The 27,512-nt window shown below is 35.6% G+C and overlaps 2 protein-coding genes across 16 annotated transcripts in view; one reads left to right on the top strand and one right to left on the bottom strand.

The window, feature by feature from the left end:
- TASOR (transcription activation suppressor) overlaps nucleotides 1-1,791 on the top strand; it is a 31,154-nt gene extending 29,363 nt beyond the window's left edge. For 3 of the 4 annotated variants that reach the window (XM_080605626.1, XM_080605625.1, XM_080605627.1), the window contains exon 23: nucleotides 560-1,791. In XM_080605626.1, the coding sequence (XP_080461752.1) occupies nucleotides 560-1,122 (563 nt within the window). In that variant the 3' untranslated portion in view covers nucleotides 1,123-1,791. Of the gene's footprint in view, nucleotides 1-273 lie in introns of all 4 variants that reach the window. The other variant, XM_080605628.1, reaches the window with a different exon arrangement.
- Nucleotides 470-25,764, bottom strand: CCDC66 (coiled-coil domain containing 66). 12 transcript variants are annotated; one of them, XR_013955393.1, is made up of 20 exons: nucleotides 25,563-25,759; nucleotides 24,609-24,673; nucleotides 22,690-22,712; nucleotides 21,235-21,652; nucleotides 20,145-20,280; nucleotides 19,845-19,948; nucleotides 18,725-18,849; nucleotides 17,921-18,043; nucleotides 15,013-15,266; nucleotides 14,550-14,634; nucleotides 13,506-13,667; nucleotides 11,644-11,788; nucleotides 11,054-11,176; nucleotides 9,246-9,709; nucleotides 7,876-7,913; nucleotides 7,293-7,579; nucleotides 6,738-6,865; nucleotides 3,429-3,515; nucleotides 1,227-1,282; nucleotides 470-985 (listed from the first exon to the last, which is right to left on the bottom strand). XR_013955393.1 is itself a non-coding variant. In XM_080605634.1 (19 exons), exons 1-18 carry the CDS (start codon nucleotides 25,571-25,573, stop codon nucleotides 3,432-3,434), a joined length of 2,775 nt encoding a protein of 924 aa, XP_080461760.1. In that variant the 5' UTR covers nucleotides 25,574-25,759; the 3' UTR covers nucleotides 952-985; nucleotides 3,429-3,431. The 12 variants fall into 12 exon arrangements, 9 of the variants coding, with proteins under 9 accessions (XP_080461760.1, XP_080461759.1, XP_080461758.1 ...); XR_013955394.1 differs by lacking the exon at nucleotides 470-985 and adding an exon at nucleotides 2,592-2,786 and having other exon boundaries at nucleotides 1,144-1,282; XM_080605634.1 differs by lacking the exon at nucleotides 1,227-1,282 and having other exon boundaries at nucleotides 952-985.
- Nucleotides 25,765-27,512: the final 1,748 nt, after the last annotated feature.

The following is a 27,512-nucleotide window of genomic DNA, read 5'->3' as shown; positions in this document are numbered from 1 at the left end:
ATGGCAAGGAAAACCCAACTCTCAAGCTACTTTATTTTAAGTGATGGGGAAAAAGCAGCTGGGATGGAGCACCAAGAAGATGTTAAATACAGAATTATAGGCTGACATGGTATCCAAGAAAGCAGATGTATGCTAAAAAGGTATAACCGTCTGTTTCCAGGAAAAGTATAAACGTAACAATAGCTTTTAGAAATTGTAAACAAAGGATTAAGATGTCAGTAATTGTACTCCTTTAATTGTCTGATTAAATACTGACCTACTGTATAACTTTAGATGCTGTTTTGACATTAACCCCTTTGGAGCTGGGAGTTGGGATTTCCCAACACTAGACATGAACACAATGCGCAGAAGCTTTTAGCATCGGAGTAACTGGACATTCACACAGAGGGTTAAGTGTGTATGTTGAGTAAGTGAACAAGAGTGGCAGAAGACCAAGACTTAAGTGATAATGGACTTACAGACCTGAAGCATAACACTCTGTGAGTAGTGTATAGCTTTTCTAACAAAAGTTTGTATTTCAATAGAATAGGACTTTCTTTTTTTTTTTTTTTTAATGTAGTTCTTGTAGAAAACGATGAAAAGGATGAGGAGGACATGTCTCTGGATTCAGGGGATGAAGCATCACAAATAGAAATCTGCAATGATGCCTCTAAGTATGATACATGTCGCTTGGAAGCTTTGCAGACAGAGGCCAAGGGCTCACATGGAGTAGATACAAAAGAAAGCTGTGTATCAGCTACAGAGTTATCTCCTGAAGCACAAATTGGTTTGATGGAAAAGACTTCTAAAACTGACTTGGAAGAGATACAGCCAATTACTCCAGTTTCTACAACGTGTTCTGCTGAAGGAGAAAAACAGAACTCAGTTGAACAAGCTCCTTTTAATAACTTCCAAGTTTACAGCAGACAATTAAACATGTCCCATCAATTCAGTCAGTTTAATGTACTCACTCATCAGACTTTTCTGGGAACAACATACCCGATCTCTGCAAATCAAAACCAAGAAGGGGGCAATTATTTTCTATCTGCTTACAGTCAGAGCATGGATACAGAAATGTCATCATCGCCTGGTGGCTGGGATATAAATTGTGATTCTTCCAGGCCATATTCAAAACAGAAATAAACTTGTAAGTCTTTTTTATAAGTTGCTGTGGACTTTTCTGTTTCTAGAATGGTGGATTAACAATTTCTATTTTATTCTGCAACAAAATGTTTCTTGTCCTTTACCTTAAATGTTTTCTTGTCTTATTTAAACCATGATGGCCTGTACCTGTTGGAAGCATCTGAAAATTGAAATAAATATATATATTTTTAACATTTATTGTACTTGAATTATCTTGTTTGTTGGCACTTTTAAGTTTCTACATTTGTATTTGACTTGTACATAGGCTTCAGTTTGAAGTCTGTTTTAATGTAAAACTGAATGTTTGCCTAAAATATGTGAAACGGCAAGTTTTTTTAACTGTAAGAGTATCCAAATCACTTTTCTTTACATAAATATCAACACTTATGTATTTATTTGACACAATTTTGTACAAATGTTTTTACATAGCTATAAGGCAGCGTAGTTATTTTAATGACTGGATTTTGGCAAAATACCTCAATTAGATTAATGGTGCAGTTCCATTACAAAATAAAATAAACTCTTAATGCACAAGGGACTTGCTAACACATTGCATTGTCTGTGGTTTTTATACTGTTTTCAAAGTACACAAAAAAGTACCCAAATTTTATTTCATAACTAGCAATTATCTTTGTCTAATTTTGATGCTGCGTGCTTATTAGAACAACATCAGAATGATCTTACAACTTTTATTTCCCATTGTAGTTCTAGAGTAACGAGAAGAACAAAGCTAGTCTTAATGATGGTGGCAGTTCAGCTTCGCACTGGAAAATCCTCACTTCTCTCACACTTCAGCAGTGATCACTGTGCTTTTCTACTTTTTAAAACTAATATTGTCATAAACATGGAGTGCTGTCTGTTTCTTAATGCTGTCCTTTTTAGTTTTCCATGTGCTAAGTTAACCTTGCATTTTCTATAGCGATTCTGTAATTGACTCATGTCATGCAGCATTTTCTGACTCAAAGGCTTCTGGAGAACAGTAGCCGATAGTAAAATAGCTGTGGTGTCTCAGAATTACCTGTTTAGTTACATTGATGTCTTTACATACGCTAATACCCTGACTCTTACGTTTACTGTTCTTGTTTTCAAGTTGGCCACAGTCTTTTTTTTCTTCCTGTTTGTAATTTGGTATTAGTGCTTTTATATAGGATGTGTGGTTTGGTACTGGATTATTAGTGTTTGAAACTACATGACTGTAAACTCACAAAGTTAGCTGGGACAATTACAATTCGTTAAAAATGGTAGATTAACAAAAAGAAGTACACTTTTCCCTGAAGTTGAATATCTTCCCTTCTATTAATTGTTTGATTCACTTATTTAAATTAGGAACAAACCATGACCAAAGTAGTTTAGCAGTTATCTTACCAGGCAAGTAATCTATCAAAAAACCTCCCTTGTACCAATAAACTGTTAATGAATTTTGTGGAAAAACTGTTCTACCAAGTATAATGTCAACTGTAGATTCTCACCTATTACATGACTTGGCATACAAAGGGAGAGGAAAGAGCGCACATTTATTCCCTCAGCTACTGCTGTAAGGTACCTTCATAGTCAGGTTATTTCTAAAAACAGTTGTTCCTAGAAGGAATCTTGGGTTGGAGGTCCAGTGGTTTTTACTGCATATCAACTAAAATTAACTCAGGTTAGGCATCTTCTGCAGAGATCTAGAAGAAAAACAGTTTTACTCCAAACTATCCTTTCTCTTGAATGCTAAAATATGTATTTTAAATGCATTTGCTCTTATTCTGGCTGGAAGCATTGAATGCTGTCCTGTTCAGACTTTACTTATAAGTTGACTTCCTTAAACTGAACTCTGTTATTTTGGACTCAGCCATTACAATATTAACTGCTGCTATCCTGTTTTAATGGGAGGTATGTGTGCATGTTACAGTCAACATTGCTGTGGTGTTAAAATCTGAGATTAAGTTAATATACCATTAATTTGTCTAAGCCTAAAACCTGTCTGAGTAAGTACAAGCAGTTTTATGTAGTTAAAAATACCTACCCAGTCCCAAAGCCATTCAGAATCATTCTTTAATCTTTTTATTTATCAAAAAAATGCATAAACTCAGTACCATACACATCCATTTTTGTACAGTCTTGGTGGTTTATATTAAACGGACATGTCTTCATGTAGTATGAGGACCATTCTAAATACCATCATTAGTTTAATGTATCTTCAATCTGAAAAGCAACATAACCCTGTAATCCTATCAAAATTTGCATAATAAAATGGTTCACAATTAATTACATTAGCAACGTGCTCTGCCTTTACATTTTTAAGAACTCAGTACAGTTACATGTACCTTTTAAAAGGGTGAAATAAAATTCTCTTCCTGAGTTATGGTGGGAATTAGTCCAGACTCCAACTCCTTTTGCTTCTGTAGGAGGCCCTGAAATAAATGGAATATAAACGTGAATGCTCTGCCTGCCTTAGGCAGTCTGAACTAATAAATGTGCCAGTGAGGTGCAATGCTTTTTAAATACACAACTTAAAGCAGTACAACATAACACGTTCATGAGGGAGGGAACTCAGACTTTCCTGATTCATGCAAAAGACGTGCTGAAGTGTGACTGAAGTGGTAGCCTATCCTAATGTTTCCAGGGATGCCTACGCAGCAGAGACATGGCATTTTCATTGTATTAACTTACTGTCTTGTGCGCCATCACTATATTTGTAGTATTCTAGCATGTTCTTTTATGAAGCCAAACCCCAAAACTTGATGGGTACCAGCTTGTAGTGTTAGCATTAATTATTCTCTAAGACAAAGGAGAGTGTTACCTTTTGACCTAGAACAGTGACAGAAGTATGAGGATGTGCATATTTATGCTCAAATGTAAAAGGTTCCTGCTCTGGTACTAGAAAATGGAGAAAACCTGTAACAAAAACCCTTAGGATTGTATCCTTGGCTATGTGCTTAAGTAATACATGACAGATGTGTCAGGTACAGTCATAAATTTGAAATAGTCTTTTTACTTTTTAGTCAGTTAGCCATTACAGGCTACAACCTGCTAGCAAGTATTTTTATTATGTTTTTATTGGCCTAGTAAAATAAGATGCTCTGGTATGTACTGACTGTAACTGTTTTGTTGTTCTTGTGTCTTTTAAAAAAGAGAACACAGTGTTGACTCCACTTTTCTTCACAAATACTTAGTCCACTTTGCTGGATGAAGAAACTCAGGCTTATTCCACCACCTACTTTGATTTAAGCAAGAAAACTAAAGTCTGCCGATAATTCTTATTACTGCCATCGCCTGAAATACAGAAGACTTCACTGAGCAACTAAGACAAAGGGAGACTTGCTGAGCTGTAACAAAAGCAACTACAGACTCACCCTCTCCTGGGCAGAGGAGGGCCCTCATGGCCCTTCATTTTTCACTGGTGTATCCAGGGTCCAGTGAGTTCAGCTACACTGTTACTGAAACATCCTGATCATATTTTCCTATATACTTTGTATGGGTTTTAAAGGCTAAAGACTGGCCAAATATGTTGTAAATATATATATATATATATTCTGAAACTATTAATTGGATATATATATATATATATACATAAAATTGTGTATATTATCATTTTAAAAAACAAGACTAGATTATCTCCTGAAATAGAAAAACGAAACTCTGCTCTTTGTCTTACTTATATTTCATACAAAATATTGCGCTATTCAGTCTTTCTCAATGAAATAACCAACGCAAAACAGATAGAGCACCTCAGTTCAACAGGTAGTGTCCTAAATGTGGCTGCTAGGTTATTTTAAAAAGAACTTAAAAAACTTTAACTCTTTTCGAGACCCAACCTCCACTGAAAGACTACCCTTAATGTTACTTTTTAGATACTGTTAGGGCCTGAACACTCACTGTGCAGCAAAAATGTTCCCAAGCCTGTGTCTCCTACATTTGCCAACACTGATATTACCGCTTTAAACCTTGTTAAATATTCATGGCTTTTGTTCACCTCAGCAAGCACAAAGTTCAAATTGTGCTTTGAAGACAACAGCTTCATTCTTAACTGAAATACCATTGGCAAATGAAGCCTGAATACAAAACACTTGGAAGTTGTGGCTATTTAACAAAAATATTAATGGGCATTGGGAAAGACCTGTTCTAGTCATGAAGAAAGTCATCTATCTAGGCAAATCTACCTGGAAGTCATGAGAAACTGACAACCTTTCAGTGTTCTTGTGTCACATCTTTTCTTTTCTAAAATTACAGGTTAAGTATGTCGTGGCTGACCTCTCATTTGTGCAAGGGATTGACTTGCTACTGAAGCACTAGGTACACATGTGTGTTTTTCTAAAGCAGACCAGGAGCTAACTAATGGTACTCTATTGTACTTAAGTCTGTCAGAGTTTCTTTCTTTCATTTGGATTGTTTACACAATTTTCTCCTTTAATCTAAAGGAAAATGAATAGCACTGCTATTTGCATACTTTATGTTTTTCTTATACATTTATTTACTTTTTAGCTATATATAATTATTCTAAAAGTACTTTATCTAATAATAAAGTCACTAATATCACTATGGAGTCATTCAAAAAAAAGGATGATACCAATACACATATATCTTTAATAGTCCTCAAAGAAGAATTGCAAACCTAAAGGAAAATTTTCTTTTTTGTCTTGCAGTCCTCAATCAGGCCATTTAGAAGTATGAAAGAAAACTGTTCCTGTGATTGTCCAGGCCTGAGGTTTGAACCTACTGTGGACCACAGTTCATTGCTAGCAGGTGGAGTTATCAAATTCACTCATGTTTTAATAACTTAAAGCTCGACAGTATCTTTTTTTTGGTATTCTGACTCCAAACAGAAAAATACGTAACTTCACAGTTACCAGCTATAACCCAGCTATAGCCTTTGTGCTTTAATTTACTGCAATGTGTGCATCCTTAAAGACACTCTTGCCTTGTTCAAAATCCCTTGGGCAATCCTGAAGACCTAATTGTTACCAGTGACTTACTACAAATTGAACAATGTATACAAACATAGACAGACTTTTGCCTCTGGTAGCTCTTGGGTGTGTTATTCCACCAAATTACATTTTCTTTTCACTCACAACACCTGGCTGATTGACAAATCCAGAATTTTAGACATTAGCAAAAGAATAGCTATCTTGGAAAGATTTTATAAGGATTTTCACACATCATATTTACAGATTGGAATATTTTTCCAGGCCTGATACTTGATTACCACCCCTCTAACTGTCTGTGCCATCTACATACCTCTGGCATGACTGGCTTACCAGTCATATAACAAAGGTTCGGGTGTTCTGTTAAAATACTGTTCTTTTTTTCCCCTTGATATTGAAACATTTTTACTATAGGTAATCCTATATCAATACCTGGACAGTAATAAAGTCATTCCTCTTGTTTTCAAGTTTTCTCAGGTATTCCACCTTATCATAGTAAATCTAAGGACGTTCGTAGTCCTTAAGAAGAGTCCAAGGATGGAAGTAATGCATTTACTAAAGCAAAATTAATGAGGAAAGGTAGAGCTTGAGGCCAACTTATATGATGGAAAAAAATGAATTAAAGACTAATACGACTATGTAATAGTTTGCAATGTTCATTTTGACTTCAGTGTGTAGACATACATGTTTATCCAATGACTATTTGCTTACCTGGCGTAATTCTGACAGTCCCTTGAGAATTGCTTGTTGTCTCTCTCTGATTTTAACTCCATCAGGATTTAGAAGAGGATCTCTAGTGTGATCACAGCTAAAAATCTGTCGTGGTGTTGGGTAAGAATCTAAAAATAAATACATATCAAATCAGTTAACAATACTACTATAAATTTTATTCTAATTTTGTATTAGATTTTCACAGCTTGTGAAAATCAGGTTTTGGTTGCTATTAGATTGTGATCACTTTAAGTCAAATACAACTTAGGTTCCTAAGACCAAAATCTGTATGTAATAATGCCAGAGAAGTGCAATTGTCGTTCAGTAAAGATAAACAGAAAAGGGCAGATAAAAGAATTAAAAATGTTGTTGCTTTTTTTTTTTAATAGAAAGTATAAATTTGGTTGCATAGGCTTTCTGTACAGTGCTCTGACAAACATGGGTTACAGCAGAATTCAGTAAAAACAGATACCAAATTGAACAAAATGTAGCACTTTGAACTAAATCACTGCAACATCTTTTCTACATGAATCAGATCATAATACATTTCAGTACCATTAAACTGTTGATATTGTGGGTCATGTGTTGAAGGTCTAGTCACTGGTGCTTCTGGATAAAGATAATACACTTCATTTGTTCGAACATACGGAATAAACTGTGAAGACGGAGGTCTTCCAGCTTCTGTAACTAGGGGAGGGGAGCTCCTCTGCTGTGCATCTGTCTTGATATTTTTCTCTCTTCTACTATTGTTGTTGTGCACCAGGAAATGAGAAGTATGTGTCTGTTTTTGTTGTACTTGGTGTAACCTGTTCTTAACTGCTGGAACAGGTGGTGAGTCAGACCTGTATGAAACAATTTCAGTTAACATATAAAAAACACAAAAGTAACATGATTAAGTTTCTTAAACAGTAGAGACAAAAACGCTCAGAGGCCTGCACTTTTGCTCCGTTAGTCTGCCTTTATACCAGCTATTTATTATTTACGACTAGCTTGTTTTGTCTTCTCTTATGTCTTTTTAATAGTAGAAAACTAGATGCATGTAAATTATTTAAAACAGTTAAAAATCAGGAAAGAAAAGCATGCATATTTTACTATTTATATATTTATACTTTGCATTAATGCAGAATATTGACATTACCTTTCTTCATTCAAATTATTCTTATGTAATTGTTCTTCCTAGGAGAAAACCAAGAAAGTCAAAAGTAAAATAAAAACCTCCGTATTTTTATATTAAACACTTTCATTTCTCAAAACAAGTTTGTTCTGAAATTCCAAAAGGACTACATGATCTGAGTTCAGGAGAAGGGTATCATCAAAGACTTGTATTAAGGAAAATTGTAGTATCTATGAACTCTAATTAATCTGACTCTAATTAAACTAATTCTAGAAGGACTTATTCCAATTTTCTATGATAGCTTTAAGAGAAGTAAAATATACTACATATACGTTTTCTTGGAAAGCTTATAAACCTGAAAAGTTTAGTCCAAGGCAATGATTATTAAAGGAAAGGTCTTATTGTTATATACAGTCAGTAGAAGTTTTCTAATTAAATTAAAATGTATTAACGTATCCCATGCTTCTTATGGTATCATACACAGCTTAATTAACTTAAAAATCTGCTTAAAATACATTACCCCTTTTTTCAGGAAAAGAATTTTTGAAAATTTAGCTTTCAACAACATACATGCAAAACTTATTTGCCATTAATCATAAGATTTACTACTAATCTGATAAAAAACAACAAACTTGGTTTAACAGATGAATAAATCTTCAAAGGCACCTATGTGAACAGCTATCTAGCTATGTAATTTCATAAACCTTTTTTTTTTAATACCCACAGCTTCTAAAATATGTGTATGTAGCCATAATAAGCAAATGACTAAACAGAATTAAGGTGGCCACCTTTTCAACACCAGCATATTTTCTACTGGCAGGTGAGAGAAATGTAGGTGTTTATGTATAGACATACATACATACAGAGAGAGAGAGAGCAGGCAGGAATATATTTAATAGTATTTTCTTTATATGAGAATTATTTTTTCCCAGCCACATGCTACACATGCTTACTGCAAATGGGGAAGAAAAAAACCCAACTCCACTAAGTATACATTTTTATGACATTAGAGTACGTCTTCAGTAGCACAGATTCTTTGCAGAAATAAGAACTGGACAGGTACTCCTAATCTATTAACCCGCACCACTACACGATGGACAGAAATGCACAAGTCAGTGATACCATTCTGTCCCCCACACTGCTTTCAATCCAGCTCCCTTTTTACATAATGAAACCATGATTATAAACTACATCAAATACATGCTTTGGCAGACTGAAATAACAATAAATGACAAAAATCAAGATGTTCTGATCATAACAAACAAAACACTGCTGTAGTACTGTTCTTTACGCAAAGGGTAGGTGAAAATTCTCAGAGCTTGAGTTACATAGAAGAAGTGAGTGAAGTAAGTCTTAAAAATACTCATCATTCATGCTAGAGAAAATGTAGTTACCTTTCTGATCCTATGTCCTTTATTCTTCATGTTCATTTCTTCATGAGGTGAAGGAGACCTGTTTTTTGGGCAGAGATTCCCAGGGGTATTTCTTTCCACTAACTGAAGCAGCTCCATTTGCCGTCTTACTTTGTTTTCTTCCCTTTGTTTTTGTAGCTGTTTAGGGTATCTTTCTGATGCTGGAATATATCTTTTCCCAGGCTTGTTTATGTTCCAGTCAGGTCTTTTAGTATGTTTTTCTGAAGGTTTAACTTGTCTTTCTTTTCTTGCATATTGTTCGTATAGCTCACTGTAGATGCCACCATTCTCTTGTCCTGAAATTTTATTTTCATCTGTATACTGCATTTCTTTCTGATATTTTTTGCTGTTGGAGGTTTCCTTATATTCTATGGAAATATCAGGTGATCCACAACACATAGTTCTTCCCTCAGTTGAATCAATACATGCTGAAGTATTACAGTCATCTGAAAAAAAATGTATTTTAATTTCAAGTGTAAGCTATTCAAATAACTTGTTTGAATGTTGTCTGCACATCTATCTACCATTACTGATTTTATTCAAAAAACAGTTGCTACAGTTTTATGATGATTTTTATCCTTTTTGATGTAGAAAAAATATAAGACCAATACAAGCAATTTCAATAAGGAGGAAAAAAAAAGATTAGAGAACAAAATCAAGTCACTACAAAATTAAAATGTAAGTAAAATGAAACTACATTATCTTAAAATGCCAAATTCAGTTTTATTCCTGGTACCCACTGGTAAAGAGCAAAATACAGCTCCTGTTTAGTATTTTAGAATGCTGATGGTTTGGTCATAATCATAGTGCTACTGTCAGAAACTTACTTTCCTAATCTTTGTCTTCTAATGGAAATATTTTGTTCAATTTTTAAAGTACTAAAAATCCAGCCTCTTTCCTTACTAATTAGCATATACAAAAATATTAATTATTTTGTAAATGCTGTGAATTTCTTGTAAAATTTCTACCAGCATTATCAAAACCAAAATTATTAATTTTTTTTATGCAAATACAAATAAATTAAAGCTTTCTCTTCTCAAGTGCTAAGAAGTTAATAATTTTCTAAATACAAGGTATAAAGCAACTATATGTTTCCACTCAATCTGCTCATTGAGGCCTCACCTACAACATGAATAAATGTAGACTAAGTTCATAGAATCATAGACTTAGAATCATAGTTCTTTTTTGGTTTGTTTGTTTGTTTTAATAGTGTGATACATAATCAAGATAAAGACTGGCAGGTATTCCATCTACATAGACCCACAATTTTGTCTGGATATTTAGCAGGAATTATAAAAAGTTTTACTAAATGGTTGAATATAACCTTTCATTTTCTAATTAGTCTAGTTTTCAAATTCCAGGATTATTGACAGTATTTCTGCTAGCATCTTCAAGGATTCATTAAGGACCCAGCCAGCTTAATACCAAAGCATGTTATATAAGCCTGTGAATATTCACACTGAAGAGTACTAAAATATATGCCTAAATGCCTTAATAAATTTAGTCCTGCAGGGCTTGTGACCATGACTCTAAGCCAAAACCATACTTCAGACTGGCTGATTTGACTTTGTAATTGGCAGGTAACAACTATATAGGCATATCGTTTATTTAGAAGAATACAGTGATATATGGTAATATTATAATATGCCTGTGTCTGTCCAAGTATTTCTTGCTAGCTTTATTTCATTCCGAATGACAGTGATTTGGCCCTGTTGCTCAGTTACACCAATATGCTGTTCCACTGCCTGTATTTCGGTACACCAGGGTAATTAAGTGGAAGGGCTGCGTACCTGTCTGTACAGCGGTGTCTTTCCGAGGAGAAGTCTGCCGATCAATATTACTGCTAATGTCATCAGAAAAGTTATGACTTTGATATGAAATGTCAGTACTACAATTTTCAAATTCAGTGTCACCTAAAAAGAATCAAGGCATTTTTTTTTAATGTAGCAATATATATTCCATTTAAACTATGCTATCAAGTTATCAGACTATTATGGCTTAGAACTCAAAGCAAAAGGTTGAGAACTATGATTCAGATCCGAATACTCTGCCTGTTTCACTGAAAATCAAGTTGACCATTTATAGGTCTGAATATTCCATATGCCTTCCTGGTGACAGCCTTATATTTCTTCCTTTATGCAATGTAGCATTTGAAGTTATATAATAATAGTAATATACTAAAATACAGTACTCACAGTATTAGTTAACGACACTTGTTTGGAAGGCTCGTTAAATAAACTGAAATGAAATTTGATTCCTGAGGCAAAGGAGCAATTTCTGACCTTATTACAAATGCAGACTGGCAAAGAAAGAACACTAGCACCTCGCATGCAAACACCACAGGAACAAGCAAACTGAATATGAAAAGATTGGTACTTGCCACCAAGATTCTTCTTAAGTTTTGAAATGTCATGTCCCTTCTGAGCCAAATCTCGAATACGCTGTTCTTGTTTTAATCTCAGTGCTAATTCTTGAGCTTTCTGCATTGTCTGATAGATCTCATTTGTTTTAAGAGTCAAAAGTTCCTTTAGAAAAAAAAAAGTAAATATGTGATCATTTGAGAATAAAATAGGATTATTTAATCTCCATATAATCCCCAACGTTTACAGAAATCATGTCAACATACATTCTTGTTTTGAGTAAAGCATTTAAAACAAAACCAAAAAAAACAACAAAAACTAGTTGAGTAGATGCAATACCTAACATTTAACTTTTTAATAGTAAAATCGGAAGCTCTGCATTCTGCTGTGCTGATGAAAGGTGTTCAATCCAAGCATTAAAAAGCCAGCATCTAGATCCTCAAACTTATTTGGATATTTAACTCCTTTCTGATAAATGCATCCTTTCATAAATGTCATCTGATTTCAGCTATCTATCATCAATGTGGTTTAATGAAATAAAAGAAGCCCAAATAAAAATAAGAATCCTTCCTCCTAGTTCCACAAAAGGGAGGGATTAGAAACCTCCCTAACAAAGGCAGAACATCCCTAAATCTGAGGCTTATATTTCTAGACCCAGTGGGTTCAAGACGACTGGGCCAAGGAACAACTCCTATCCAAACTGATACTACCATCTCATACTCCCCCTTCCACTGCATTTGCCAGTGAAAGCAAAACTGAGAGCATGACATGTTTGGAAGGAGCTGAGCTATTACATAGAAATATGACTTTTCCTAATTTTTAGCAGTTTGTTCTAGCATCTACAGGCAGATCCTATACCTTTCCCTCCAGAAAATGCAGAGCAATCAGGCATCCATATTTCTGCAGGTTCTCGAGGTTTTATGCTTTTGAAAACAGTCTGTTTTATGACATCGCAGAATTCTGCTAACACTTATAGCTGCTACTGTGCCAAAAGAAAAGAGTATGGCTTTAACCTTCTACAGATTCTTCTGTAAGAGGTTAAGAATATATAAAAATGTGAAATTTGTGTACACCAAAGGTCAAAATGTTACTTTCAGTTTAATTTTTAAATGAAACAAGCTTGAAAGCTCAGCAGTAGTTACTGAGGTGAAAGTTCTAGAACATCAACAACTTTTTAAACAACTTTTCCAAATTATATTCTGGAAATTCTTTAATCCAGAGTAAAAGCACATCCAGTTAGATAAAGTTCATGATACTGAAGCATCTTAAAAGCACCAACTTATCAACAACAATAATTGGATCACAGACTTTGAGGTATTTTTTTTATTTAAAATTTACGTTTAAAATATATCTTTCTACATTATTTAAAACTACAAGTGCATTTTTGCCAGTTTCATTCATCTTTCTGAAAAGGCCCTTGTCCAAAAAAACAAACTTGCCTTAAACCTATATTGTACTATATTTATTGAGGAAACAAATTTTGGTTTCAAATGTAGAAACTTCAGGTAGTTTTAATTTTCAAAATGAGGAGGCAGCACCATTTTGAAGGTGAGGAACTGTTTTCTTCAAAAAATAGTATTATTACAGACTCTGAATTTGGTAGGCAGAAGTCTGTTTACCATTTTGAAACTCTGAAGGAGTTTTGTTCATGCTTTAGAGCAGTTATTGTCATGTTAATGGAGATGTGGCAAAATCCCTTGCACAGTTTCAAAATATATCCTGTCATCTTTTACTGTACTTAAAAATAGTATATCAAAGTAATATACTATAATAATCAAAACATAGTCTTCCCTCTAGATTCATAGCATCTAAGTTTAGTATATACAGATAAATCAGTAAAAAATTTCCATTTATCTGCACTAAACAAAATACAGAAAACCACCTCTTTTTGTTTTTGTTTAAGCATATCTTCTTCAAACTGTTTCTGCATCAGTTCTTTTTCTCGTGCTAGGCGCTGTTCTTCCTCTTGTTCTTCCCATTTTCTCTTCTCTTCATCCAGTTGTTTCTTCTTCCGCTTTTCTGCTACCTGAGCCATTATTGCTTTCTGGTAATATCATAAAAAAGTAGAATTAAAAGGTATAAAATTGAAGGTATTACAATCTATTTACTCATATACTTCCATGTATGTGTATAATATTTGGATTTGGAAGCATTAAAAAAGAGACAATTTATTCAAGACAATTTATTAGTTTATGTGACAGTACTAGGGAAAATAGCTGTCTAACAGTTCATTCCTAACGAAAAAGTATTTCAAACACTTCTTTTGTTCTAATTTCTCAAAAGATATGTAGTTGCCTTCCCATTTTTTTTAGAACTACCAGCCCAGCAAAGCGGTTTGAAGACAAAATGCTCAAAGATAAACAAAAGTCTCTTTTTATATTTTCAAAATGGTTTTGTACATTGCTTGTGAAGAAATAGTGGTCTGATTTTTATCTAATATACTTTGATCTAGCAAGAATAACAGTTTGAGCAGACAGAATCATTACATTTACACTAAGATTTATTTACATTGTGCTATAGACATCTTCATGAAGATGTATGTTCAGTTAAGAGTGCAGCAGAAGTAATAGGAATGGCGGCAGTACAGTAGATAAAATTTTAAAATTCATGGAAGGGGTATATGCAAATATCAGTCCTCCTGATGACAGTGGAGACTAAAAAAAATGTACGCAAAACCTATTAGAGCTCTAAAGTCTGTGTTGTGTCTTTTTGAGGTGAGAATTCTGTCACAGAAATGCAAACAACTCCACACAGATATTAAAAAACCGTAGACTCTGAGAGGAATAATGTTAAACAATTGTAAACGTGACTTGAAGCATAAGAGTCAACTGCCTCACTATTATTAAATATCATGCTTTATTCATATGACAAAACTACCTTTCATCCACTCATTAAAATGTCATTAAACTTTAAAACAGAAATCTACCTGATGTTCTAACTGTTTCTGCCGCCGTCTGTCTCGCTCTTCAATCTGTGCAGGATCCAGGAGAGCTGTCATTGAACGAAGGAAACTACAAACAAGGAAATGTGTATATGTTTTTAATCATAAAAAGGAAATCCTAAAGCCTTTCTTAATTAGAAGTCTCAGTTAGATTTCAAATAATATTTTCATATTGAGGCTATCACATTGCATTAATTAATTAATACAATTCATTGTAATGAGTAAGGAAGAAAGTAAGCTTGCAGTAAATTTTATTAATGAACAACAGAGGCACTTGTGTCTTACAAAGCTGAAACAACACGTAATTCTGAAAAAAAGCAAAAGCTAGATGAGATAGATCTTATGATCAGCTTTAAAGGATCTTATTCAAGTATTTTTTTTTAATTTCTGAGGAGGTGACAGAAATGAGTTAGCTGGGAAGATGATTACCCTTTCAAAGCTCACTCACCTGACTTTCTGACTGTGATCCAAAGCACTGCTTTTAGCACCTTTTTCTGCATTTTCCACCTTTGAGGGCATGAGGTTGCCTAAAGCTGCAGGTGAAAAAGGGTGAACAAAAGCAGTCAGCTCCTTAGGGTCAGGTGACAGGCAAAGACTTTCAGGCTGCTTTTTGTACATTCCATTTAAAGGGTGTTGTGCATTAGTATTAAGGTAGTTCTTTAAAGTATCAAAATGCATTGCCCATCTGTCATGCTCTTCAGCCTAAATAAATATGAAGCAACAAAAAACGGAAATGCGCTCAATTACACTGTTTCTATAAAGCATGGTTAACAAAAGAGTTAGACAATACATATTTTGTACAACAGGAACATCTGAAAATCTTTGTTATGGAAGTACAATACACAGAGCAGTTAATTTCCTAGAACTATTTCTGTTGTGTACAAGTCAGATCAGAAATTACACTGCTGATCAATACACTTGGTCAGCACCAACGTGTTTCTATTATATTGACAGCAAAGACAAACAAACGAACAAACCAGAAAGTTCAAAACAAACAAACAAAACGACATTAAAAGTAAAAGAAAAAAAAAATAAGCTAAAATGAAATTAGGCTTTTTGATATGGCTTTTTCAATTTATATTACTATTCCATCCCATATTTTTTCAAATAGTACTGCAAAACTGCTTGATGTCAGTACTCTGTGCACTCTGCCATACTTTTCTCCTTTTGTGCATATATTCTCTCCCTGATAACATGAACAAGTGGCATGTTTTACACTGGCCCACATTTACCACCTCTGCTTTAATGCTGGACACTAGCAGAATTACTGTGCATTGGGCAGAGATGTTACTCTATAACTTCCTATTTTCAGCTTGACAGACCCATTGTAAAATAAGCCTTCTTTCCCACCCACACCATCTGTCATTTTCAATTAAACACAAGAATCCTAGCAAAGTACCTGAAACTTCTTTAGAGGTGACATATTGGCTTTTTAAGTCTCCGTTCTGTACTACCTGAGCTTATTTTTTGGCGCCACGTTGGGAACTGAATATTTTAATATTTCATTAATAGAAGATTTTTACCTAAGGGACCTTTGTTTTTGCTGTAGGTACTGAGATTGTTTTTTTCTTCTCAATAAAAGAAGATTTGTTTCTCTGGAAGGACTGGAGAACGGCTCCCTCAAATTTTGCATTCTGCAGAAAAGAAACTAACATAATCCACTTAAAGCCTTCTGGGAGTCACTTCCTTGAACAAAAAGCCACCCTCTTTAAGAAAAGTTTTATACCTATTAAAAAAGACACAAGAAACTCTTAGTCCAAATAATAATAAGAATCCAAATAATTCTTTCTCCTGTTTCCTAAGTTTTGCCTATCCTTTGTACACATTGATGTGGAACCACACAAGAGCAGTTAAAAAAAATCTATTTTATTCTTATGTAAATCTGTAGTGAAATATGTAGAAAGGTTGAGAGTGTAACACAAGACCTGAAAAATAAAATGTTGAAGAAAACAAGATTAAGTGCATGTAGCTTTCTTTCAAAAGGGGCTGGAAGTGAGATTACTGTAAGGTGAGTAACTACATCCATCTCCCCAGGGCACAGCTATCAAATTAAAAAAATGAGGCAGCTGATGCTGGGACCTTTCACAGCTGTGTTGCTTTCACAATATAAAGCTCAGTTTGCAAAGGAAATTCAATTCCTTCAACAGCTCAGGAAATGAAAAAAATTTGTGTCACATGTAAGTATGTGACCAGCCTTAGCAAGAAGGTGTTTTTTTTTTTTGGAGGTGGGTAGGAAAGCTCTTTTCTAGCATTATGAAGTACGGAATTGGAATGATGAGTTTCTGTCCAGGGATTGTGTAATTGCTGTATTAAATGCTTTAGTTGAAAGTAAAAGCTGCAGCCTTTTAATACAGAAGTTTGTAGGTTATGAATGCTCATATCAGGCAAGTTTTGGTAATTGGGATTCTTGTTCACTAATAATACAGAGAATAGTGAATATACCTGATACATAGCAAGAGGATTGTTTGATCCCGGGTTAAAGCTACACACAGCAATTTGGAAATCTGGATTCTAGCTATAGTACAATGTTTCTTCATTTCAAAAGACAAGAGACTTTAGAAAAGCATGTCAATATTGGTCTGCATAAGAATAGAGAATGTTTCACTGAACTTAAAATCAGTAATAAGATAGAAATAATAACATAGTAAAGGAAACAAGTCTTCTTCCATATAAAGAGCTTACAGGGTGTAAGACATCTTGCCCAAACCAGCCAATAGTATTAGATCTCCACATATCTGACCTGCAAAGCAATTATATTGGCCACAGTTTCCTTTGAGATCCAGTGTAAGAGACCTATGATCAACAGCCTGAAAAAACTGAAGGATAAAAAAGGTAGGGCTACTTTTTTCAATCCTTTTTGGAGTAGAAATGTTTAAAAAGCTTCATTAATGTGTACATGTGTGCATATGTATGTCTTGAAGTAGTATTTCCAGAAACAAGATCTGAACACCACTGTGACACATTGTGATTGTCTTTAACTTTACTTGTTTTTTTTTCTCATCTTCTTTGGTAGTCTACAGGAAGTTTCTTTTTGCACAGTGTCTGGCTATTGTCTCTACAAAACCTTCCAGCCCCTGGTGCTTTCACACTATGATGGGGGGGAGGAGGGAAGAGTTGGAGGTAATACCACTGTTCTCATCAAACTAGACACAGTTTTCTGCCACCAAAATACTGGAATGCCTACTGGCTAAGTGGGCAGCTCTCTTGAGTTTATGATTGAAAAACTGGATGTGCTGCATTCAATTACATCTTTGTCACTAGTTCATTAGGTCTAAGATTTTATCTCTTATTTCTTAGAACAAAAGTTGAAATAAAAGCTTTTCTTATTCCAAAAAGTACCTCTAAACCACAGATACCTTTGATAAATTCAGTTTTTCTTCTATTTTTTGTAGCTGAGCTTCTTCCTTCTGTTTGTCCAGCTCTTCAAGCCACTTCTTCTGTTGCTCATGCTTTGAAGGTTGTTCCTGTGGCACAGCTTCCTGAAATAAGATAAACGCCAATCTATTACTTGTAGCAACTACTAATATGTATTGAGTACATAAGTGTGTTTGTACATGTTATGTACAAGCTCTTATAGGGGCATGGTGATAACACTTTCTAGGAATGCTGAGTATGCCACAAAAAAGACATTCGTTTTTACTGTAATAACTGACAACAGATACAAACCTATACTGTTTGAAAGCAATCACTGTAGAGGCAGTCCCCCTAAGAATGTGTTTATCTGACACAGCATTCTTAGAGTGACAGCTGACTTTCTGAAAGGCAGGTTAGAGTAAAAGTCAAAAGGCTATGCTTATTATTCTGTAAGCAGAGCTAATGAACAATGCAAATAATTACATAACCATTGAGATTATTCCTCAAAACAGAGCTGGAAAAGATTCATACCTTTTAGTTAGTAATCAACGTGGAAAGACAAAAACAGGTTGTTCATGACATAAATATACTAATTTGTAAAACTACAAATCGGAGCAACAGGTAAGTTTGATATAGGGAGTTGGCAGCACTTCAGAGAGCTTAAACTAATCACTGAAATTTGATTCTGCTTCCAGTTAATGCTGGATCCGTACAAAAAAGAAAATCTTGTATGAATTAAAAATTGAACAGTTCCGGAACAGTGCAGTGGAAACTGTGCTCTTCAGTGTTTTTACTGATAGCTTTACCTTATCTGGGTTAGCTGTTTCCATTTTCTCTGTATGTGTTTTTTCATTGCCAGATTTTGCCCAGAAACAACCCACCTCTCCTTCCAAAGTCTCTTTCAGCTTCTTCTTCAGTGCTACTTGTTCATCTTCAGGAGGAAGGGTGGGGAGGGAAGTGCACAAAACTTTGGTGAGAATTCCTACTACAGGCAGGTAGATGCATTTATTAAAATAAATAATTAAAAAGGCACACCGACTCTACAAGCTCTACAGTTTTGATTGTAAAAAGGGCTACAAGATGAAGTAACTACTGTGTGAGCTATCAGTTTAAATGTGATTTTGCTCTTAAAGAGGATGGCTGCTGAGTCTCTGCCCAGAGATGTGGAGGTAACAGGAATCTCTGAGAAGACTACAAAACACTGAAGGCTTAAGAATAACTGAGGAGAGGGAAAACTAAGAGAAATAATTAATAAAAATTGAGATAATTGATTTTTTTTATACTAATGATATAAGATTACTCTGTAGCTGCACTGGATTAATAATATTAAATGCAAGCTACTGACAGTGCAGAATCAAACTGAAACTAGATAGTCTACATCCAAGCTGAAAACAAAACACTCCTGTATATCAATCATGTAAAGCCTGTGACAAATTAAGTTTTTTTTTACTGTGTTAAACACTCCCAATTTTCTGCAGGTTCCCCTTGGTTAGGGATAAGGCAAGGCGGCAAACTATTTCAAGGTCAAATTGCAACTTGTATTCAGTCACAATGGTAGATAAGGCAACACTTTTCCCTTTAAAGAAACAAACTCATTTGTTAATGATAATGGCTATCACAGAGTGAAAGAATGTGACCAAATCAGTAGCAAGTAACTCCTACAATATGAAGTATAAACAAATGTGCTTGTTTGCCTGCTTCTGAACAAAATATTCTTGCAATATGTTACAGGTTTTTCTTTATACAGATTTTTTTGAAACTCATAAATGTCAATCTTTCCTAGAGACAAACGAAAGTACATAACTTCCAAATTTGTAGCAATTGCATTGATACAAGTAAATCTATAAAAGCATAAGGAATGCAAGGTTTCTTGGCATCTTGAGCATAATAAACTGATAAAATATAAATAGTCTGTATTATAATTACCTAATTCTTTCTTCCATTGTGTCTTTTTAAATTCTAATAAGGCTTTCTCCCCTTCTCTTTCACCCAAGGTAGTAAATATGTCAGCTGGTTTCCATGACTCCTTTCTAGAGAAGAGGAGGATAGAAGAAAAATAATACCAAAAAAGCTTATCTGTTAACTTTTAAATTAGTATTTAAAATTACCTTTAGATATATTCTTACTGTGATTAAGAATGTTAATTCTTACTGTAATAAGAAGATTAACAATATTAATCATTAATGGAGACACTTTTTTTGTAGACAATAACACAGATTTACATACATAACTTGCTGTCCTTGTTGCGGATATGACTCTTGTTTCCTGCTCGAGTTAGAATTAGCTTCATCTGGAACAGATGAAACTTCATTGTAACACTTCTCCAAAAAGCTTGTGTTTTCCTCTGATGACTCATTAGCGGCTGTAGAAGGATACAAACACATGTAAATATATATATATATATATATATCTCCACACACAAGTAAATAAAGCATGTGCGCCCACTAAATACTTCTCAACATTTACTGCTTTAAAAACAAGAAACCTGCAAACTCGACATTCTTTAATAGAACTGTTTTTAGCTCTGCTTGTATGTCTAAGGCATGTAAGTTAAAACTTTACAGGGTATTTTTAGAATGCTAGACTTATAATAAATGCTTATACTTGACAAACAGCTCAGATTTTTGTACTTAGTAAAAGTAATTTCTTTTTTGTAATTACTTAATTTCAATGTGTCTTGTTTGTGGTGACCAAGAGCTGACTTCTTTCATAGGTCTACAAACAGGAGTAAAGATGTAATACAAGAACATACACAATAGTTCTCACACGTGGCAGTATAAGGACTGCAAAACAAATAATACTCAACAGTAATATTACAGCTAGGCAAAAAGATGCATGTATATCTTGGGGCCAGAGGAAAATGTCACTGCTGCTCTTGAGATGCACAGCAATACCTGAACTCTTCATACAACCATAAAGTCCTAACTCTGTGTTTTTTTTTCAAACTTATAATGGTAATAGTACAGTGCCGTTCTACTATGTATCTTTTTCCTCAATGTAAAATACTTAATTTCAGCACAAAACATTGGCAGTTGCTTGCTTTCTTACTCTGCAAAGTATTAGAATACTATTAAGCAATTCCTAATTTTTACTGTTAGCATTAACTTGTTTGGTTCCTAAACAGTAACAGGCAATTTCATATCTATAGTAGCAAACAGTATTTTGTCAGAGAGCATTGGAGTAACATCTCTGCAGCATGAAAATAACCTTAAATTATGAATTCAAAATTAAACTTTTCACATTCAGCTCCATTTCCATGAAACAAACTTCAACTATCTGTATGGAAACTGTACTTTTGCAGCAGGATGCATCTTACCCATTTCTTCGTGCTTTTCATTATGAGTCTCAAAGATGCTTCTAGTTCCTTCTTTTACAGTCATTAAAATCTGTTGAAGCTGTTCTTGTGTTAAACACACCAAATTTCCTAGGTCTTCAGCTGATATATGTGGATTTTGAGGTCTCTGTTTACTTTTTTTAACATCAAGATTCTCTGAATCAGGCTTCCCGTTTGTCTTATCTCTTTGAAAAATCAAAGAGTGATCTTTAGCTGTGGCTTCATTTGAGGAAGGTTTAGTTACATGCATTTTTTCACCTTTTGTCATTGATAAGCTTGATTCACTCCTTGGTTTTGCTAAGTTTTCCTGCTTGATACAGGCATTCTGTGTTGACCTCAGAATATGTCTAGTACGCCTTATTCTCAACGCCTGTTTAGGGACTCTGGCTTTATTGCCCATCTGTTTAAAAAAAAGTTAGACCAGATATTAAATAAGCTAAGGAAATAAATTCTCATAAGTAACAAAAAGATTTAAGCAACAGGTAAAAGTGTCATTTTTCCTCTCTGTTCCATCAATAGAAACTACGTATAAACTAGTGAAATATCTCCGAGTGCTAGGAATACCTTAAATGAGGATACAGCACCTAAATTTGAATATTTAAAGATGACATGAAAAATTACTTGATACACCATAACATTTAAAAGAATCCACAAATATTCCTTCATTCTTCTTTGGTATTTCTGAAGCATGGCTTCAAACAGGTATATGTCTTCATAAAAAGCCACTACTATTTCAGTCTTGACTCCTCCATTCTGTAATAACATTACCCTTTCCAGGCTTCCTGATATACACTTGTGTTTATCTCACAGGTACAGGCTTGCTCTGGTTCCCCTGCTCACTGCATTCCAGTTCACTAAGACAGGGACAACCTATACAACTACACTGGGACTAAAACACATTTCAGATCATATTTACCAGAATCCCTTTAGGGTTTCTGAAAGTCCCAATCTGGATGACTTCCTGTTTGGCAAACTAAAGCATTTTGCAAAGGTAAAAGTAGTCATACAACTTAAAATTCAACCTTGTGTTGATGATGTTGTTGTTGTTGCTGAACTCTTTTTAAATTCAGATTGGATACAGGAAAAGGTTCTATACTGAGAGGGTGGTCACGCACTGAACAGGCTCCCCAGGTCAGTGGTCACAGCACCGAGCTGCTGGAGTTCAAGAACTGTCTGGATAACACTCCCAGCCATAGGGTCTAATTTTTAGGTGGCTCAGTGTGGAGCCAGGAGTTGGACTCAATGATCCCTGTGGGTCCATTTCAACTCGGGACATTGTATGATTCTTTTTTACAGCTATTACGAACCTGTGAAATGCATTTTCATAAACATAACTGATTACAAATACTGAGACACTTCAAATGTGTTTTCAAGCATCTGTTAACAAATTGAAGAGTATAATGTATGAAGTAATTGAAAAGTAATTTCTTCACTTACCTTCACTGAAAGCCTTGATTTATCTTTTGGGAAACAAACATAAACATATGAGAGCAGTATTTAATAGCAACTTCCTCCTGAAAAACAGATCTTAAGAAATTCAGGAACTATTGTAGTCATCTGATGTTTTGTAAGGTGGGGCAAGTACTTTCCCTGTAACATCTGCCTCTATTATTTTACTTTTTAAAAAAAAAAATCAGAACGTACACTTCAAAAGTATGTTGGAAAACAAAACAAACGTCTAGATATATTTCAGTTGTCTATAGAACTACTGTACCAGTCTGATCTTCCCCTGCTACTCATTCTCAGAGAGCCCAGAGGTAATGGCTAATTTTTAATTGTTTATTTATTGTGCTTTTTTGGTTTGCTTTCTGTGTCCCATTCTTCCAGGACAGTCCATGCATCCATCCCCATCTGCTACATGATGTTATGTCTCCATCACTTACAGCCTAAAGAAACAACACTTTCATAATCATACCACCCTTCACTGTTCCCCCTACCGCTGCCCTGAAGTATACATACTCTTCAGTATTTTAAGCCAAATTCTGCACAGAGCTGGTGGTTGCAAAAATATTATGTTTAACATAATACTTAATAATAAAGAATATTATAATATTGATTAATAGAGAGGATGTGATACTCAACACGAGAAATCTTGTACACATGGGTAAGGGAAAAGGGAGAGAAAACAGTTGGGATGATACTTTAGTGGAACAAATCTGTGAAGATAAGGCTGCTTCAGCTGCACTGTGCAATCATGGCTCTGACAGTGGTTGTCATATATTTTGCACTGGTAGCTCCTGTATTTTTTTTGCATTGGAGAATACTAACTGTTCAGACTGTCTGCAAAACACCCTATTAATAGTCTTCCATTTAGATGAACATTTTAAAACTTGGGAGTATGCTAAATCTCTCCTGGAGAGCTACGCATTAAATTGTGAACCATCTTGCAGTTTCTATAGTAAGAGTGTTTTGGGACTGTGTTTCCTCACTAGGTTCATTCACCAGTTTGAATACTGAAACAATTTAATTTAAGGAAGTGCTGTGTAAAGGTAACTTGTTAATTCCTGGAGAAGACTGCTTCTTTGAGGCTAGCTCAGAGTCCAAGGCAAGGCTTTATCTCAGAGACCTCTGAATAGGGTCAGTGAATGTTCCATAAATGATGCGAGGTAAGTTTGAGGTAAGTGAAAGCTGTAGCGCTGCTGTTCCAGAGGTGTTGCAAGGTTTTGTCTCCAGTAGATGTATTCCTTGTTGACTCTTATAATGTCTCCTTCGACAGCAAAAAGTGGAATATAATTTGGAGGGCATTAAATGGAGAATTCCTGTACCCTGAATGCCAACAGTTAGAAAATGTGGTTTTATGCTTGTATATATTTGATAAATGTTTATGTTCGATAAATCAAAAACCTAGATTTTAATAAAGTTTAATTATTAACATATGAGATAGTTTTTTCTAGTGTGGTAGCAATGATATCTGGCCTAAATAAACAAATTATTGAAAATGATAAACCTCAATTGCCAGATACTAAAATTACTTTAAATTCAGAAGCGTGGTATGATAGATTTCTAAATTAAGCAGGGAGTTACTAAGCTGCTTTTTCCTTGTTAATGAGGTGCTACTAAGTTGCAGGCATTCTCTAGTTATGACAATCTATATATAATAGTACTTAACATTTTGTGAAGGCAGACAAGCTGTAAACTGTCAAGACAATTTGCCAGTTGTTTGCCTGTGGACAGGCTACTCAGATGTTCACTATCAACCTAGACCAGTGGCAAGTTGGTTAAGAGGGCCAAGTAATAGCATTGTACAATTACTCTTCCTAATCTGAATATTTCAATAAAGCTGTGGTTCATATTGCTTGGAGGTTAAACTTTAAGAGGCTTTAAAAATTACTTCAGATAAATGACTGAAAAAATACCAGAAGAAGCTAAAATTAGCTTAGGCTTTCCATCCAACACTTCAGTTTCAAGCTTCAGTCCATCTCTGCAAAAGGAGAGAGAGAGAGAGAGAGAGAGAGAGAGAGAGGGAGAGAGAGAGAGAGAGAGGGAGAGAAATCAGAACTATTAAGTAATATGGTAATGGTTAAGATCTTTACATTAATAACAAAGACAACTGTACTCCATTATAACATGGTATTTACTGTAGGTCAAGGTGGACTTTCACTCTCCAACTTTATATGTTTGTGAGAAGTTCTTCAATACAAAGAAAACAGGTCACAAAAAGGATACATTTTTATTAATGATACTGGAAAGTTTGGATTAGCCTGTTACAAGGTATGTCTTTTAGAGTGAAGGTGCCACTGTATATATGCTGTATTCTACAAAAAATACTACACAATCTCCGTGAATTCCTGCGCTGTTCATTACAAAGCGTTGTATTCTAAAGTCTTGAATTATGCTTCCATGCAAAATAGTACAATTTGTTTTAAGTAGAACAAATGCTACTATAAAGGTTTATGAAAACAAACAAAAAGCAAACAACAACAACAAAAACACGCACAACAAACAAACAAAAACAAACAGTGGGAAGGCCTCGCTACGAGCACAAAGTGCCCAACGCCTTTTCTTCTTCCACGTAATTAAGAAAATCTGTCCGATTCATTCTCGGGGTGCTCAAAATAGGGCTTACGCTCAAGCTGCCTTTCATTGAAAACCCCAAACGCTCGTAGCTTTCTAATGAGCACCGTTCTAATTAACATGGCGAAGGTGCCCGAGGCTGCCAGCGGGGTGCGGCAGCCCCGCAGAGCTCCCGGCCGGCCGAGGGCCCTGAGGGACGGGGCGAGGCGAGGCTCGGGGCCTCCCAGGGCTCGCCAGCAGCGTCCCGGGCGGGGGCGGTCTCCACAGGCGGCCGTGGGGAGGGTCCCGCTCCTTACCCCAGGTTCATGGCGCGGCCGGGCCGGTGATCCTGAGTGATGCCTGGGGCCGCCTCGGGGCCGCCTCGGCCACCCGCGCTCTGTGTACGGCCGTTGCCAGCCCCGCGTAAGGAGGCGGGAGGCGATAGGTTTCCCGCGGAGCCAATGGGCTCCTCGCACACTGCGGGGGCCGGCGGAGCCGGGGATTGTGGGGAATGGAGTCCTGCTGGCGGGGGGGGGAGGGGGGCTCGGCTTGGCGCCTGCCGGGGCGTCCCCCCTGGGGCGCTGTTGTGACGCCGTGTGGGAGCTGAGGGTGCCCTTTGCAGGGACGGGCGGCTGCCTGAGTGTTTTTTTTCCAAATATTACTTCCTAGTTCTTCACAGGGCATTTATTGAGTGGTAACGTTAGCGAGTGAGTCTCGGGGACTTTGATTTAGGGCCTAGAGGAAAGGCAGAGATAAGAGAGGCAGACATTTTTCTCAGTAATCCACCTCCTGTGAAGTCCCGAGAAGCTAGGGGCATACAGAATACTGTGATGATGAAAGTGCTGCCCGTCTGGGCTTTCTTACAGCAGTCTCTCTTGTGGGAATAAAAATGTTTTTTTTTTGCAGAATTACATTGTTTAGAGGGAAGGAATGTGGTATTGAGATATGCTTGCAGTGATAAGAAAGCTTAGCAGGCGACCTTGTAAAATGCAGACAACCAGACTCCTTAGAGCAATTCGGTGAAAATCACGGTGTCAAGTCAGATAAGTGAAGAAACATTACCACTTCAAACAGTAAAAAAGTAAAAAGAAATTTGAAATTTAACAGGCCGGCAACTGAAGGCCGTGCATTGTCTGTGAAGCATCAGATAGATTGTGAACCTAGATTACCCACTCAGTGGGGAAACAGGGGAGGGTCCTGGTCATCGAAAAAGTATATAAACTGTGTTATGGAACTAGTAGGTGCGCTCCTGCTTGTGGGACGCCTGCCATTGCTATTGCAAATAAATTACTACTTCACTGAAATCCTCGCCTGAGCCTAAGTTATTGGCTACAGAGTGTTTCTCACACTCTGAATCTCCCTGAGATGCTATCAAGAATAACTTTTAAACACTAATTTGTTTAGCTGATAATTTTTTAGGATCATCAAGTCCAGGACAGAAAACTGGATAGAAATGAGACAAAACAGGCGATGGTTGCACCAGATGATCTTGAAGGTCTTCTCCAACCTTTACAGTTCTATGAAAACCAAACCAAAGAATTCATGCTTCTGATTAAATCCCACTGAACAATGCTCTCCCACAGCATTGCAATAGGATTTGTACATCAAGAAAGACATTACACGCTTAATTTGGATCGAAAATATTTCAGACAGGCACCGTGTTTGTTTGTGTGCTGTTTAAAGAATAGCAGTTTTAGTAGTGCTCCACATAGCACCTTTTATTTTCTTTTATTTCTAATCATGACCCATAAATACTGCTTTAAGCTGCAATCTTTAAATTAATTATCTTAATATTTTCATTCTCTTATTTAAAGAACTACGACTGGTTTGTTTGCTGTTTTTTTTTTTTTTTTTTCTTCCAGACAATTGAGTTAGTTTTCATGTCTTTAACATTTCAGTGTACATCTTTTAATATTTCTGTTTTGGGGATCTCTTTTGGTATTAACAGTCCCTTCTAATTAATTTAACAGTGTTTATATACCTTATGTTCTGTTTTGCTTTCTCAAAACGCTCAATATAAGGTGTTAAATAAAACTTAGTCTTACTCCTCTTCTTGCACCATCCTACTCCTCCCAAAACCTAATTCACTGAAACATAGCATCACTGTAGAGATGAAATCCTAGCTTTCTGTAGACAACCACCTCTTTGCTAAAGGAGAAAAAGAAGACTGAAGTATTGATTTCTTCCCAGTCAGCTTTGAGATCCACAATCATGCTTAAAACATTGCATCTGTAATAAGTGTTTTTTCACTTTAATGACTTGTATCT

The sequence above is a fragment of the Anser brachyrhynchus genome, assembly GCF_964034855.1.
Source record: "Anser brachyrhynchus genome assembly, chromosome: 10".
Taxonomy (NCBI): Eukaryota; Metazoa; Chordata; class Aves; order Anseriformes; family Anatidae; genus Anser; species Anser brachyrhynchus.
The sequence above is the reverse complement of the archived record's forward strand: the minus strand, read 5'-3'. Positions and strand labels throughout refer to the sequence as shown.

Coding starts and splice junctions, on each gene's coding strand:
- CCDC66 (XM_080605634.1), bottom strand. Junction 15,267..17,920: donor AAAAACTGAATTTATCAAAG/GTATCTGTGGTT, acceptor ATATTTATTTAG/GCTGAAGAGCATGACAGATG. Junction 14,635..15,012: donor GATCACAGTCAGAAAGTCAG/GTGAGTGAGCTT, acceptor CCTTGTTTGTAG/TTTCCTTCGTTCAATGACAG.